General features: G+C 46.0%; 1 protein-coding gene across 1 annotated transcript; it reads left to right on the top strand.

The window, feature by feature from the left end:
• Positions 1-4,513: 4,513 nt before the first annotated feature.
• LOC121835377 lies at positions 4,514-6,306 on the top strand (the record flags this gene model as incomplete). The annotated part of the gene is made up of 1 exon (XM_042289548.1): positions 4,514-6,306. A coding segment is annotated over one exon (1,623 nt), but the record flags the coding sequence as incomplete, so codon positions are not given.
• Between the last annotated feature and the right edge of the window lie 9,890 nt (positions 6,307-16,196).

Below are 16,196 nucleotides of genomic sequence, written 5' to 3' on the forward strand. Positions count from 1 at the left end.
AGTAGCCAGTCGGGAGATTCCTCCCGCGGCTAATTTCTCTGGTTTCTTTTTGACTCCATGAATAAAAATAAAAAAATAAAAACGTCACCCATGAACGAGCGACCGAGCAGGCCACGAAACGTCGGGCTATTTAAACTGTTAGGCTACTTCCAGCTTCTTTTGCTTAATATTATGTTTGCATGCACTGGACAATATCTCTCTCCCTCTCTCTCTCTCTCTCTCTCTATATATATATATATATATATATGTGTGTGTGTGTGTGTGTGTGTGTGTGTGTGTGTGTGTGTGTGTGTGTGTGTGCGTGTGTAATTGCACATGCGCTATTCCACAGTGCTATACATGGTGTTCCACGTAACTTTAGCCAACGTTTAAGAAAACTAAACTTAATTTGGGGCATTTCTGATAGACGAAACCAAAGAAATAAGTTTGCTCATTGCTCAAAACAAATCGAGCTTTCTTTTTTTTTTTTGCATTTTTGTGAATTAGCTAAAAAAATAGATTCGATACAGCGCACAAGAAAGGAAGACAAAGTAGAAGGGTGTACACAGGACAAGCGCTTGTCCTGTGTACACCCTTTTATACTTAGTCTTCGTTTCTTGTGCGATGTGCCGAATCCACTAAGCCTGAACCAACTAGCCCGCATCGCCACCCTAACTAATTAATAATATAGTTCATGAACTTCTGAAATGCTCAATTTAGAGAGAACGTTCCAGTAGTGGCAAGGCTGTAGAGCGTCCTTAGAAATATCCAATTGAGTGGTTTTTATGAAGAAACCTTAATATGGTTCTTTCTTTATGGGCTTTAAAGGAGCTGGAGAGAAAGGAAGAAGAAGTGTTCAGAGCAAGAAGCTCGATTTTTCGCTCCTTCTAGAACCAAACGCTTTAGGCCAGTTAATTCAATTTTTCATCTCGAACGGAAACCATCTACCATCAACAATTCTGCTCGGCGACAGCCCGCCGACCGCAAATGGAGGGCCAACCTCTTCTGTGAGTAGCAGAAAGCGTTTGACGCCCAATCTGTCTGACAAGATGGACGCCATAAGCGACCACATACATTCCAATGGCCAACAGGAGGATGGACGCCCGCTGCTTCACCCTCCTCAATTGGTTGTTCAAGAAATAAGTGGAACAGTATCGGACGAGAACATCCCATCCAAACGAATCCGTACCGCCGATGTCGAGAGGGACCAAGGCGAGGATAACACCTCATTATATTCATTGAGGGACATAACCGATGAGACCGACAATGACGAACCGTACACAGTCGTGACATACCGAAAAAACCGGGCAACAGGAATTCCCGTAGTCTTCAAGCCGACAACACCAAACACGTCCTTCTGGCGTGTAAACCCAAACGTACTTGCCAACGAGATCATAGCGGTCACACAAGAAAAGATTGTCTCGCACAAAATCAACAAAGAAGGCAATCTCTCCGTAAATGTTTCATCCCTGGACTCGGCAAACAAGCTTCTCGCAGTCACCTCTCTCGGAGAGATTCAGGTAACTGCTCATATTCCGGAGACATATTCCAGGAACTATGGAAAAGTAAAACATGTGCCACTCGAATACAGCAACGATGAGCTCTTGGATTATTTAAAAGACTTTGGAGTCACGTCTGTTCAACGTCAAGTGGCCTACCGACGCCAGGACGACGGAATTGTGGAACAACACCCTTCAACTACAGTCGTCCTCACATTTCGGACGGACCGAGCCATGCCTCAGCGCATCTACCTCGGATTCACAAGCCATCCCGTTGAAGAATACTTTGGACAGGCAGTTCAGTGCTTCAACTGCCAAAGATATGGACATCTCGCCAGGAACTGTAGAGGAGAGCGTCGTTGCAAGGTGTGTGCAGGACCACACAGCCACAAGGAGTGTAGCTCCAGAAAAGAACCAAAATGTGCCAACTGCAGCGGCAACCATACATCCACATATTCCGGATGTCCGCGAAAAAAGGCCGCCACTGCTGCAAAACAACGCTCTATCATCAACGGAAGGCAAACAAGGCGTCGAGCTCCGTCACCAAATCCACAAGTTGTTCGCCGCCAAGCACGACCAGAACATTCCAACGGAGGAGCACCTACAAAGAAAACCTACAGTGAGATCCTGAAGCGTCCTCGCAAGGTTCAAAAAGATCAAAGAAATACAGAAGAGGACGACTTTCTTCCCTTGGAGGAGCGTCCAGGGCGGTCGACAATGCCAACACCCATACCAGCACCTCGTCGATCTCGGAAAACTCAAGCGCCTCCCGCTGGAACACCAGCAACATACCCAATGTCAAACCAGTCACAGCATCCACGAAAACAAAAAGATCTTGCGCAGGTACTCCTACCCATGTTATTTGTGGCGTTAAAAGCTATCATACAAGAATACCCTGGGGCAAACAACATTCCAGAAGTAGAGGCTCTGCTTACTATGGAGCGATTGATAATTCCCATTAGCGATCACCGCTATCACAAATAGCGTACGTCAGTACAATGGATGAACATTACAAGAAAGCCTCTATCATACAATGGAACGCAAGAGGTTTGCGATCACGACTTTCTGATTTCAGACAACTCGTTTATAAATATAGCTTCCCCATCATTGTAATCTGTGAATCAAACATACCTAAAGACATTCAATTATCACGGTACGAAAAATTTGACTCATCATGCACTAATAGTGCAAGTCGCGTGACAATGTTCATTCGAAGAGATCTTACATATACCGCACACGTCGTTTCAACCCACCCGACCAACGAATATGTTTGCGCGACGATCTCAAATGGGAAAATGAAGTTCACAACAATCGCAGCATATATACCACCAAAGACCTTATTTGACAGGCAGCATTTGGAGTCTATCCTAAATACAATGCCACCGCCATTTATTCTAACAGGTGATTTTAATGCCCATCATCCAATATGGGGGAGCATTCGGACAAACCTGCGTGGAAGGCACTTGGCAGAATTAGCCGACGATTACCACTTATCTACCATTAATGACGGAACCCCGACGTATTTCTACGGAACGGAAGGTAGCAGCTGCCTCGACTTAACATTTGTTTCGGCAGCACTAACATCGCAAACAACATGGTTTGCAGACATTGAAACTCGTGGTAGTGACCACGTACCCACATACACAATAATTAATGGGTTCACCAATGTACGAAAAACAAACTTCCTACGACGTACCAACTGGCATATGTTCGAAGAAGCAATGACGAACGAATGCAAAAATGTTACTGAACTATCTCGATTTGAAAAGGTCATTGTATCTTGTGCAGAAAAAGCAACACGTGATTTTAACGTCCCGTCCACGCAAAAAACAATTGACGCAGAATACGAGCGCCTCCGCGCTATACGTCGGAGGGCAGAACGACGATCCAGAAAAACTAAAGACATCAAAGATCTCCGCGAATTGCGCAGAGTGCAAAAGAAAATCTGTCGTCATTTTAAGAAGCTAGCTCGACATTGCTGGAGGACGCTCTGGGAAAATATAGATCCCAGAAAGCCATTATGTAAAATATGGAAGATCTCACGAGGTCTCAAATCTTCTCCTTCGCAACTGCACCCATTTCGCTCTCTGGCGCTTTCAAGAAATTGTTCAGAGAAAGAGGTGGCAAGCCAGTACTGCATTTTGTTGACAACATACACAACCCTTTCGAGCCAATCTCCATCTCGCATCACAGTCGAACCAGTACTTCGTGAAGAGGCTATGAACGACCTTTTCACAATGAGCGAACTCGATGCTGCACTGTCTTCAGTGAAACCTCACACCTCTCCGGGACCTGACGGCATCCAGTACAGTTATTTGATACATATGGGGAAGGACGCGCGAAAGCTTCTTTTGAATATATTCAACTCTTCATGGATCAATGAAAATGTTCCTGGCTCGTGGAAAGAGGCAAGGATTGTGCCACTTCTCAAACCGGGTAAATCGCCACTTCAATTAACTTCGTACCGTCCTGTCGCGCTCGCGAGTTGCATTGGAAAAATCATGGAAAAAATGATTCACCGCCGTCTAGATTGGTATCTTGAACAGCAAGGGATATATCCAGAAATCATGCAAGGCTTCCGTCGAGGAAGGAGCTCTATCGATGGAGTCCTTGACCTTGTAACTTACATACAACAGGAGCGAGCACATCGTAAATTCACAATAGCGGCTTTCTTAGACATCAAAGGAGCATTCGATAATGTCACTCACGAAGCGATATTTCAGGCTCTCAGCGAAATTGGGATTGGGGGACACTTATATAGGTGGATAAGAAGCTACCTCACAGGAAGATCAATTTTTATGTCTACAAAAGAAGGAAATACGCCTTCATATCCGGTGACCCGTGGTGTCCCTCAGGGGGGCGTCCTCAGTCCTATATTATTTAACATCGCTCTCATTCGTCTCGCCAAAATACTGCCCCCAACCATCCAGGCATCTTTCTACGCCGATGATATCTGTATATGGGCTTCTGGATCTACGCGAGTTCAAGCAAAGGCAAGGGTTCAGTCTACACTAAAGAAAATGACAACTTATCTTAATACCCGTGGACTTGAAATTTCCATTGACAAATCAGCAGCTATTGCTTTCACCCGCCGAAGAATGGATAAATACCCACTTAAGATAGGCAAACGAACAATACCGTACGTTAAATGCCACACATTTCTTGGAGTAACAATCGATAGGGGTCTGACCTGGTCACCTCATATTTTGTACTTGCGCAAAAAGCTTGCCAGTTTTAGTGTCCTTGCCCGCTTCATCGGTGGAACCACGTGGGGCGCGACAGTAAGATCCCTATTACAGATATACGTGGCCTTATTTGTCGGCTTACTTCGATATAGCGCTCCCATTTTACATGGCACGTGTCAAACCAACATCAAAGCTCTCAGAGCAGTTCAAGCACGTGGCCTCCGTGGCTGTTTGGGCCTACCAGCTTGTGCCTCGACTCTGGGCACAGTTGCCGAAGCACGCGCCACACCTGTAGAAATACTAATGATGCAGGAAACATTGAGAGTTCATCTGAGACATACTACTAATCATAGTCATCACTTACTGGCTGATCTTACTTTTAAGCGACCTCACTCAGAATATTCGATGGCACTATCAAAAATGGAGCAATACATCCCTGATGATATAAACTCGTTTACTTTTCCAACTATACCTCCATGGAGACTCCCTCTCCCCGTTGTTGAACTTGACATTCAAGGCATCAAGAAGAAATCAAATACACCATTGATAGTACTTAAACAACTCACTTTATCCACCATTGCCTGTTTACACGCGTCAAAAACTCACATATATACGGACGGATCATGTGTCAAAAATAGTTCTACCGCAAGCATTGTGATTCCATCGTATGCCACAACAAGAAAATTCAAGCTTAGCCACAAGACATCTTCAACAGCGGCTGAACTTGTAGGCCTACATCAAGCCCTTCGATTTATATTGACAAAGCCACCTCAGGCATGGACGGTGTTTACAGATTCTAAGCCTGCACTCCAAAGCATCTGCACATATCTGCGACGAAGTGAAAATGGACAAATTATTTTCAAACTTTTATGCCATCTTCAGAAATGTATTGATAGAAGACACTCTGTTGAGTTCCAGTGGATTCCTGGACACTGCAAGATACCTGGAAATGAAGCTGCGGATGGAGCTGCGACTTCCGCCCATACCTTATTCCCCAACGTCGAAATACCCTACTCCAGAAGCGACGTCACTTCATGGATAAATCTCCATGCTCGAAATGCAACACAAAGTCTCTGGAAGAGCTCTGCACACCATTACCCTCCTCTATATCTACTGGATCCTGACCTAACATACCGTGTGTCACGTAATTTACCCAAGCGAACGGAAGCTGTTATACACCGATTACGTCTGGGCGTTTCCTACACACAGGAATTTCTGCACCGAATCGGAAAAACACACACTCCGAACTGTCCAGGATGTGATTGTGTGGAAACTATATCTCATTTATTATGTGAATGTGCACTTTACGATGCAGAAAGGGAACTCCTAAAGAGGATTCTTTCACATCTAGACGACCGGCCATTTACTACGTCCAAAATACTAGGGGCCTGGGACTCACCACTTAAAGAGGAGAAGGCCGCAAAAGCCCTTCTGCGATTTTTATCAGCAACTCGCCTCGAGTTCTGTTTGTAAAAACTTATCTAGTGTTCATTATTTGTTGTCGTATAGAGGGCTATCCATTTTATAATTCCTGTAAGTGTACACGTGCGCAACTGGACTTCGCGCTGGCGCGTACAAAAACTCGAGTGTTTTGGGTGAACATTGGTGACAATCCAGCACGCACTTTCAGTCTCTTAGTTTTTATTGTCATATTGGAAACTGCGGTATTTTCTTAATTATTGATTCTTCCCTCACAGTGTTAACGTGAGTGCTAGTGTGTTACCTTTATCCTCCTCTACTTTTTCTTTCCTCCTTCTTTTATCCCCTCATCCCCTTCCCCAACTCAGAGTAGCCAACCGAGGCAGGCCGCCTTGGTTAACCTCTCTGTTTTCTCCTCCTGCCCTTACCTTCTTCTTCTTCTTCTTAAAGGAGCTGTGCAACGATATTCAATTGGAATGTTTTTCTCTCTACACGAGCTTACTGGCACACCTGGGACTCAAGGATACTCACACGCAACGCCACTGGCCAAGAAACTTCTTTGTTGCGGTGTAATTTCAAGGACAAAAGCGATCATTTTCATTCAATCTCTCCTTCGCAAAATTCGATGACGTAACTCGGGGATCGCAGTACACCCAAGTGACGATATTTGAATGCGGCTCATAGATTGGACCCGAGCATTGCGTGGGCACTCGACTTGGGCTCGTGACAATTGCTATCTCGAGGAGCATTCGGGTTGTAACCCGTGTCCAATCGCTGCAACGACGACAATAGCCGAGCCATAACAATGTCTGGAACTCAGCGCGTGTCCTGCGCTTTGCCAACCCCAGCGCGTGGCTGTGATCAACATTGGCGGCATATAATCGGCTCCAGATCACGTGGCCGCTTGTTCTGGCTGCGAGTTGAGGGGGTGAATGCTGCTCGTTTTTCTTAAATTTTTTTCTGGGACTTCTATTGCGTGAGGTGAAAAACGAACGCGTGTTTCATAGGTCATTAACGTTAGGGATCTGTTTTACGCGGTATTTGTGCAAAGTACAAAAATTGTTGCATTGCTCCTTTAAGAGCAGTCTCCAAATTACAAAAAAAAAAAAAAAGACCGGATTTTGCGTTTGCGCGTTTTGTATTACAGCGCTTTGAGCCGTGGCTTCAATAGACTAGGCCCGCATGTTGAATGGAGAACTGTTTACAAGGTGGACAGATTTGCGTTTTTTTCGTGTCGTTTTCGTGATTTCCGCACTTTTTTCTAAGCCCGGAAAATCGAGCAGTGTTAGAGATTGCTTGGCAAAAACCGCTAAATTGGATGTTTCTGATGGTGCTCTAAAACTTTGTCATTGGAACTTTTGGTTTAAATTGAATATTTCAAAATATAATTCATTAATCGTAATTATTTAGTTCATTGGGCAAAATACAAAATAAGCTATACAAAATACAAATAACTTCGTTTAATCGTTGAACAAGCTTATTGCTTCGCTTTCGTCTTTCTAAGATTCACCAAAATATTTTAAAACTTCGGTTAAAGTTATGTGGAGCACACCGTATATAATTATGTGTAACATAGAGAACACCGCTTTACTTGCCTTTCCCGAAAAATTAAAGCGAGCTCCCTTTCTAATTCCACCAATACCAGGTATAGTAAACATTTCCCTCAACTTCCTTACGAAAAAAAAAAAAAACAAAAAAAAAAAAACGCGTTCATGGAAAGGCTTTTTTTCCCTTGCAACGCTGTTTCGCGTAACATCGTGCACTGCCAACGAAATTGACGAGCCTGACATCAAAGCACAAAGACACCGCCTCCGAGAAAAAGCCCTGTTACGAGAATTTGTCACTCCGACGGATCTCCGGTGACGTAGTAAATGTAATCGCCTGTAAGACTACGCCATTTTTCTTTTTCTGCTTACGACTGCCGAACCCATTTACGCACACGAGCGTTTCTAATGCATGCAACGACTCTCTTACTTCCAGTTCTCCGTCTCCCCTTTCCCCCTCTCTCTTTTTCCCCTTTTTTTTATTATATATACTCCAGACGGAGTCGTATGTGTTGTCCACTTCTGGGAAATAGGGGTCGCTCCAAACGTTTCTTTTATTTATTGCGCCTTCTTCGTTTCGTGAGACAAGGAGAACGTCGTAATGTTTCCTTCTTCCGTCCTGCTGCATCTTTTACGACTCTACCCTTTCCTTCCCCTCTCCCACTCTCTCTATATCTGTCTCATTCTCTCTTTGTCTCTCCCCCTATTTCTTTCTCTCTCTCTCCGTCTGGTTGCTTTATGCAACAGCACCACTCTATTTCTTTCTTTCCCTTTCCCTCCTCCGAGTCTAATAAAGCGTAACAGAACACCGAATTCCGAGGAGTTCCCGCTGCACTCAGCAGTTATATTGCTGGAGTCGCTCCGGGAAAGAAACAAAACAACATAAAAAAAAAGAAGACAAAAGACAAAAAAGAAAGAAAATCAAGCGAACAAGCTTTTTTCCTCTCCCTACTCTTTCCATTGCTCGCTCTCAAAGTTTCTTTTCATCTTAATTGCGTTTCCAGTTTTGTCACTTTTTGTTTGTACTGGGGAGATCCGAAACTCCTCATTTTCCGTCTTATTTCGTATTTTTCTTTCGTTTGGATTGCGTTGGCTCGGATTCCTTTCCTCACCTCATCCCCTCCCTGACCTGCTGCATTCCTTTGTCTGTTTCTTTTTTTTTTTTTTACTATGTTCTTAAGGTAGTACCTATCCTTAATTGTACGAGGAGTCACGTGTCGGCTGCGTGATTCTGGATACCTCTTTTTCCCACCTTTTTCTTTCTCTCCTTAATTTCTCCCTAAACCTTCGGTTCCGGTGCTTTCTTTTTTCTCACCCGTAACTGTAAACACCTTAATTTCTAGAAGTCCTTCCAAGCCTTATTTTTTTAACTTTTTTTCAATGTCTGGATGTAACATTGGTAAAAGGAAGAGGAGAGCGGGAAGAGCAGTTGGGGAAAGAATGGCAAAGGACGAAAATTGGTCTGACAACGTGGACACGACCGAGCAGTCCGGTGGCGGCGGATTGGGAAGGATCGGTTTTCGTCTGAGGCAGGGTAGTGGGGTTGTGATTCGGAGCAGCGAATTAGAAATCGATTTCCCCCTCTCTCACAGACACACAACCTCAGCCTCTTTTCCCCTCTTCTCTCTCTCTATTTTCCGCAGTGGTTTTCTCCGTGCTGTCACCACTTTCTCCCCTTGCACCCCCGCTTCATTCCTGAAATGTTTCCTTCTTTTGAAATCCTCCCTAAATTATCCCGCTTTTCTTTTTTTCTTTTTTTGTTTGTTTTTGTTGCCGAGTTTTTTTTTTTCAAAGCTCCTATTGGGAAGACCAACCTTTTTTTTTTTAAAGAATGATCTATTATGGCGCTGTGTTTCATGAAAAAAAAAAAGAAGCGATACGTTAATCTGCAGCGTTACGTGCGACCGACGCACAGGTCAAGGTATAGCAATATAGCGCCACAGCTAGGGGCTATTTCAAGGTATCATGTGAAGCCGCAGTGTCACTTTGTGTCATGATACCACGTAACGTCATGATATCACGGGACGCCGCGACGTCAGATGATACCGTGACGTCGTGTAACGTCACAGTCACGTGACCTCATGACGTCTCGTGACGTCAAGCAGGTAGCATGTGTCCAACCATAGCATCCTCTGTGCTCACAAAGCCTGGCAGTTCGACGACAGAGCCATAGAGTGCCCCGTCGCAGATTTGGAGCGCGCAGATCTGGTAGCACAGAGCATCAAAGAGCCATTTCTCGTTGAACCTAGACGTCAGCGCACAGCTTTTGAAGCGGCGATGACCCGAAACACAGTTGTTCGCTCGGGAGAAGTGTGTTTCGGCGTCTCGCCGCAGCGGGGCGCCAGTCACGTGGCTCTCCTCTCATCCGTTGTCTGCCGCTCCATCTTTTTTCATTTCATTTTCATTAGGCCGCTTCTCATGGCGATCCGCCAGGCGTTGTCAGTAGGCTATGGTCCAAGACCTTCCATATAAGAAACCCCGCCAAGTGCTGAATTTTCCCGCGTCACTAAAGAAAGCCACCCGATCACACATTGAACACGACTACGGGGAAAGCGTTCGGCTGAAACTCGTGTTCAGTCGGTGATAACACAACTCCGAACCCTGACGCCGTAGTCGTGTCCAATCTGTGGCCTAAGATGGTAGCCTTTAGAGACGCAGGAAAAATCAGCATTTGGGCTTTCTTATATAGGAGGTCTTGGTGTGCCCAGCTCGTTCGCAACACGTTCTGGCGGCCCCACCCAAAGCTATCGGATCTATGATTAAGACGTACTTATTTTTATCTTTTCTTTCGGGGTGCCAATTAATATTCCAGGCTGAACTCATAAACACGAGTACGTTCTCCCGGCGATTAAGTTACCTCCTCTATTGTACTCCAGGTAGCGCAAGAGTTTCGGGGCCATGTACAGGTGCTATACTGGGACTGACTGCGGCAGCTACAACATACGTTCCGTTTGACAGGAGAGCGTATCGCACTCGTTGAGGGACTTCTGCACGATAAACCACAGCCTCCTCCGTCGCTGCGCAACTGTGTGACTTTTATTGGCGGTAGTCAATCATTCCGCAAAGTCTATGCGCTTTCGCTGTCAAAAGTTATTCCGTCCGCTTTGTTTACTACCGGGGACGCATAGTTCCGTCTACAGTCGGTTCGTTGCACGATCCCGTTCTTCTTACTTTTTTTTTTTTCATAGGATATATATATATATATATATATATATATATATATATATATATATTTTTTTTTTTTCTTGTTTTGTTACCTTTTTCCCCGAAAATCGATATCCAGACTCCCTCGTCTTGAAATATATGTTTTCTTTCTCCGATGGCGTTTCTTTTCTTCTTGCCTTTGCTTTTAGATTTCCCTTCGAACTTACTGCGCAGTTGCGATCCCTCCTTTGAGAAAGTATTCGTTTGGTGTTCCTTTTTTTTATCGTGGTTGTCCCTGGCGTTATTCGAATTCCCGTTCGCATGACAAGGACCATGAGCCGTCTTTGGCATTTGGCGACGCAACCGTAGGCTTCTTCCCGCTTCCACCTCTCAAGTCTAAACTTCTCTGTGTCTCTGTAATATTTATGCCAATCTTTTTTCTTTTTTTCACTCCACTTTCATTTTTGTGTTCAACTCGTAATCTGCTTTGCGTGTCCGTTTCTAAGACGCGTATCCCGTTTTTAGACTCTATTCTATTTTACCTCACGATGAATGGTTGCGGACGCAAATATCGAGCCATCCCGGCGAGTAAGCGCGTGAATATATCACGTGACAGCGCGCTCCGCGCGTCGGTGAGTCCCTCCCGCAGGCCACGTGACGCTTACGCTGCACCGGATTGCCTTCGATAGCTCTCCTCGCGTCCTCGCGGTCCACATCGTAAGGTGAAACGAATAAACCCTTTTCAAAAGTCCATCGGCAACATCGACGGTCGCCATTGCTTGGACACGAAGCGCGTGATTGGATCCGAGTCTTCTCCGAACACTGACGTCACGCTCGTTTCCAATACGAGCTGAACCGAGCTCATGCCGAACGCTCACGCAGGCCTCGTGTCTAATACGTGCTGACAGCACGCGATCGGGGCAATGGCGGACAGGCGGTGGCCCAGACTTCTGAAAGGCTCTATTGTTTACGATGGACCGCAATGGACGCTACTGACCATCGTGGCCAATCGGGTTCCGCTCGAGTCTCACCTGATCTTCGGAAGGAAAGCGCAGCGACGGGCGGGGCGCGTAGTTCGGTACTGCGTTTTTAGTAGTGCTGGATTGGCTGTGAGGGCTCGGTAGCGTCCGCCGTCGTCCGTCGTGTATGCGGTACGCCCGTCCGGGGGTATCTTACTCCCCAATCACGTTGCTTTGGCGGCGCTAGGCTGGTCCGTCGTGCCTGCGGGTTTTAACAAAACCAAAACAAGAAAGGTTACTATATATATGTTTATACCGCTAAGGCGAGTTCACGGATCTGCGTTTGATTACGACCGAGTTCTTGTGACCTCTTGCGACGAGAGAACAACACACCGGCACCGTGGCGCCATCTGGGAGGGTGAACCTTGAACTGCATCTCACCAGAGTAGGGCTTTTAAGACATATGCGGGATGGAATAAACGTACTATTTATGATAGTTATGGATATAGCGTCACAAATCTCTCAATATAAAAAAAAAAAGTTATAAGCGAAAGAAAAGAAAAAAAGAGGAGGAATTACACCGAAATGCCAAGTTTCCCACGGCTGCCCGATAGGTGGTGCCAGTATGTTCTCTCGTCGTAAGAGATGTTAAGAGGTTTCAAGGCACACGGTCCTACGTAGTCCCAAGTGTGTGAACCGGTCTTTACTCTCTATTCGCGCGCAATAGACGGCTTATTGCTTCTTAGATATTCCCTGTTCTGTGCTGTAATCGCACGTGACCGAAAAAGAATGACTGGGGCGAAGCTGTGAGCAGCGGGGTCTCTACTGCGGGTTTCCGTGCTAAAAAAAAGCTTTCTTATTGATTGTTGGGCCAATTGCATGCCGTGCAAGTGGTCGACTTGAGGCACGCATAGATACCTTCTCAGAAGTCCTTTCAGAATTGGCTCGCTTCTCGTGAGTATCCATACCAACAAGTCATTTCCTGAGGTCATGCGCTCTCGCGCCCTTGTCTTTGGTAGCGCCGTAAGAAAATGTGACCAGAAGTCGGGTATATGCGACGACCTCTCAGCGTTTAATCTTGGGCTATAAAATTGCCTCTCCGAGTGCAGAAAAGCAACAGCACACAAACCACCTCCTGTCCTTTTTTAGTTGTATTTTCACGTTTCTCTCCTTCCCTCTAAACCCTTTCCGGCATTTTGGAAAGAACCAGAGAACAATCTCGACGGAGCGTGTAATTTTTGGACCGTTATTGATGGCGATTCGACGTTGCGCCATTAGTTGCCACGGTATAAGGGCCGTCTTTTCTTGTGCGTGTTTTATTTTCTAGTGTTCCGGCTGCTCGGACGCATAGGTTACAGTTGCGGTCAGGATCGTGCTTGTACTCCTCTTCACCCTTAAGCTCAGAGTACGTTGGAAGCTACGCGCAGACCGGACCAATCCTACGCCTCTCGTTTGTCCCGTGATCACGTTCCTCCGGCCCATACCCGCGCGCGGGGAGCAGGGTCGCCTGATGGAAGACGGGCGGTTGGTTGGTCCAGAGAGCCCACCGCACTGTCAGCTCGGGGCTGAATGGAGTGCAAGGGGACGCACGTGGGCGGAAGAGTTACGTCAAACGTCCTAATGCGCTGGCGCGACATCGCAAAGACATTAATCTGTCGGCATTGTCGCTATCGTCTCGACGACAAAAAGATTACCCCCGTTTGGTTCTCGTCGTACTGTTCCCCAAATGTGTCCCTCTTTTTTTTTTATTTTTTTTTCTAGTTCGCGTTGTTTTACTGTGCGCTTCGTTCGGCGTCGTTTATTTCCTCGGCCACCATCACCGGCAGATGCTTCCTTCGTTCACTTTTTTTTTTTTACTAGCTATACGTTTTGGTTTTGCGCGCGTTACCGTTCAAATAGTAATTGATTACAGTCGCGATTGTTCCCGATCTAAAGTTATTTGATTCGATGACTCGAATAACGTGCTTGGACGTGGAAGCACGGTAACGCATTCTGCTGTCTAAAAGAAAGACAAAAAGCGACAAAAAAAAAGAAAGGTGAACTTGTGCAACCGTTACTTGGTAGTGTCTCCATGGGTCTTTCTTGGTGTTCCTACGGAGAGGAAATCGATGCGAATATTTTGTTTGTATTGATTTTAACCTAGAGTACGTATCTGGCGAGTCTAAAGGCTGGTTCACGCAGGCACGTTGGGTTACGTTTTTTTTTTTTTTTTTTACGTTACGTTATAAATCACCGGGGCATCCGTGCTTCGAATGTGGCGTGCGAAGTTGCTTCTCTAACTATAGTTGCGATGCTTCATACGAAGTACTGGCGTCTCGGTGACTTTCGTCGTAACTAGACGTAAGTTCTCGTAGCGTGACGTAACGCTAGAAAACGGGGCTGTGTGAACCAGCCTGCACTTGTTGAAAACGGAAGACATAAACGCGAGGCACTAAAATGAGACGCCAAAGCGTTACGACCGCGCTAGAGTTCCTGTTTATGCTCCCCACGGGAGCCAAAGTTGCGCGTCTGTTTTCCACGTGCCGCCGCGCCGCTATTTGCCGAGATCCGATCACGTGAGGAGCTGGATCCAGTGTCGCGCAGGAAAGTAGACGGCGCGCGGAGCCCCGGCGTACGTTTCCCTGCTTTTGAGCGCGCCATGTGTCTCGAACGCGCGGCGCCGCTATTCGCCGAATTCAGACACGTGAGGAGCAGACTCCGAATGCCGTGAAGGAAAGCCGGCGCTACGGGGATGAACGCGCAACCCTTGCTGCCGTAGGGATGCCTATAGACCTTTTCTGTGTACTCTCGTCCCAAGCCACCTAATAGGCGTATCCGGTATGGGCGACGAAAAAATACTTAAACGTTTCAACCTGAAAATAGTAAAAAAATAGAGGGGAGGCAAAACGAGAATGGGTGACGGTTACGCTTATCTCCTAAATGCCTTCTACTTGCGTGGCAAAGGCAAAACAATGTTTTCGCCCATACTGGAAGTGACGTCAATTCAAGATGGCGGCGCACTTGCAGAAAAGGTCTATACAGGAACTCTAGACCGAGCGAACAATCAGCGCCGCGGCATGGCTCCTTCGCCAGTGGCAGCACCCGCCATTGGCCGGCGAAAGCAATTACGTGACCATGGTGACGGCCAATGGCGTTCTTGTTGGAAGTCTTGGTAGATAAGCGACTACACCGAGATGTGGAGGGTGCGGCCGTGAGGACCAGCACATTTGGTACGCCTTGCGAAAGTTTCGTAAAAAACGTTTTTTTTTTTTGTTTTTTTTTCTTTTTTGTTTTTTTTAAGCTGAACTTGGGTTGGTGAAACTTAGGAAATGAGGCACAGACGGTGGCCGCGTATTTCCTATATACTATACCGGCCTGCACTGCCTCTGACTTACTGGTTTCCAAGGTCGCTTACAGGCGATAAATATTGATCCTAACGAACTATATGAACGACGATGCAGTTTCAATTCGCATTTAGAAATAAACAAACTTTCTATCTGAGAAAAAGAAAACAATCTGATGTGGACGAATGTTTGGTTTCTTTCAGCCTCTTCTATCCATTCGCTCCTGCTACGCGCCTTTCGCGTCAAAAAAGAAATACGTTTGACAATTTGATATAACAAAGTGCTGCGATTTTTCGCGTGCGTATTTGGCAGCGCTGTTATCTCTTTATGACAAAAAAAAAAAAGAAGCACGTGCAGCTTGCTTAAACAAAAGAGTTAAATTATGTTCATTACAACAACAACAGCAGCAGCACAAGAACAACTGGGGAAGTGTTGTTATTGTTGTCAGTGTTCCTTAAAACCAGATTATCCTTACTGTCCCTTTCGATTCATCCGTACTTGTCCCTTCCATCGCAAAAAAAAAAAAAAAAAAAAAAAAATCCCTTTGGGAGGACACGAGGTGAATCCCTTGCAGTCGTCCACTCAGACCGGCGGGAAGTAGGGAGGGGAAGCTGCTGCGTGGCTCCCTCGGGCGCAGATAATCCCCGGATTTAAACTTTTTAAGCGAGGAATTCGTTAGGGAACTTTCACGAGGACACGTGTTGAGCTTCTCGCGGGGTAAGCACATTTGCTCCCCCGATTGGACGCTGGCGCCCTTTCGTCGCCCAGGCAAAAACGACTCGGTTCTCGACTGCACCATTGCGCTAGAGTCGGCGGCTTAGCGCAGTGCTCGAACGGGTCTTACTTAATCCCTGCGATTTCATTAACTCTCTATTTTTTTTTTTCAGTGGAGCTGTCTTGTTTACCTTTTAGCCGACATTGCTGTGTGATCCGGAAAATGCTGTGGGTATTACGGAAGAGAAGCAACGAAATGCGTCATTCGTCGCTCGCGTTACTTCAAAATAAAGGGAACGCGCTATCGTTGCGGGGAAAAAAGAAAGAGCAACGCACCCTACTTCTGCGTTACTTTTCATTTATGAATAAAAACGTTTTAGTGTTTTGCCGTTACTGGTATGCATAAGCTCCATATTTCAAGAAGGTGGGA

This window comes from Ixodes scapularis, unplaced genomic scaffold (assembly GCF_016920785.2).
Source record: "Ixodes scapularis isolate PalLabHiFi unplaced genomic scaffold, ASM1692078v2 PGA_scaffold12__126_contigs__length_90152505, whole genome shotgun sequence".
Taxonomy (NCBI): Eukaryota; Metazoa; Arthropoda; class Arachnida; order Ixodida; family Ixodidae; genus Ixodes; species Ixodes scapularis.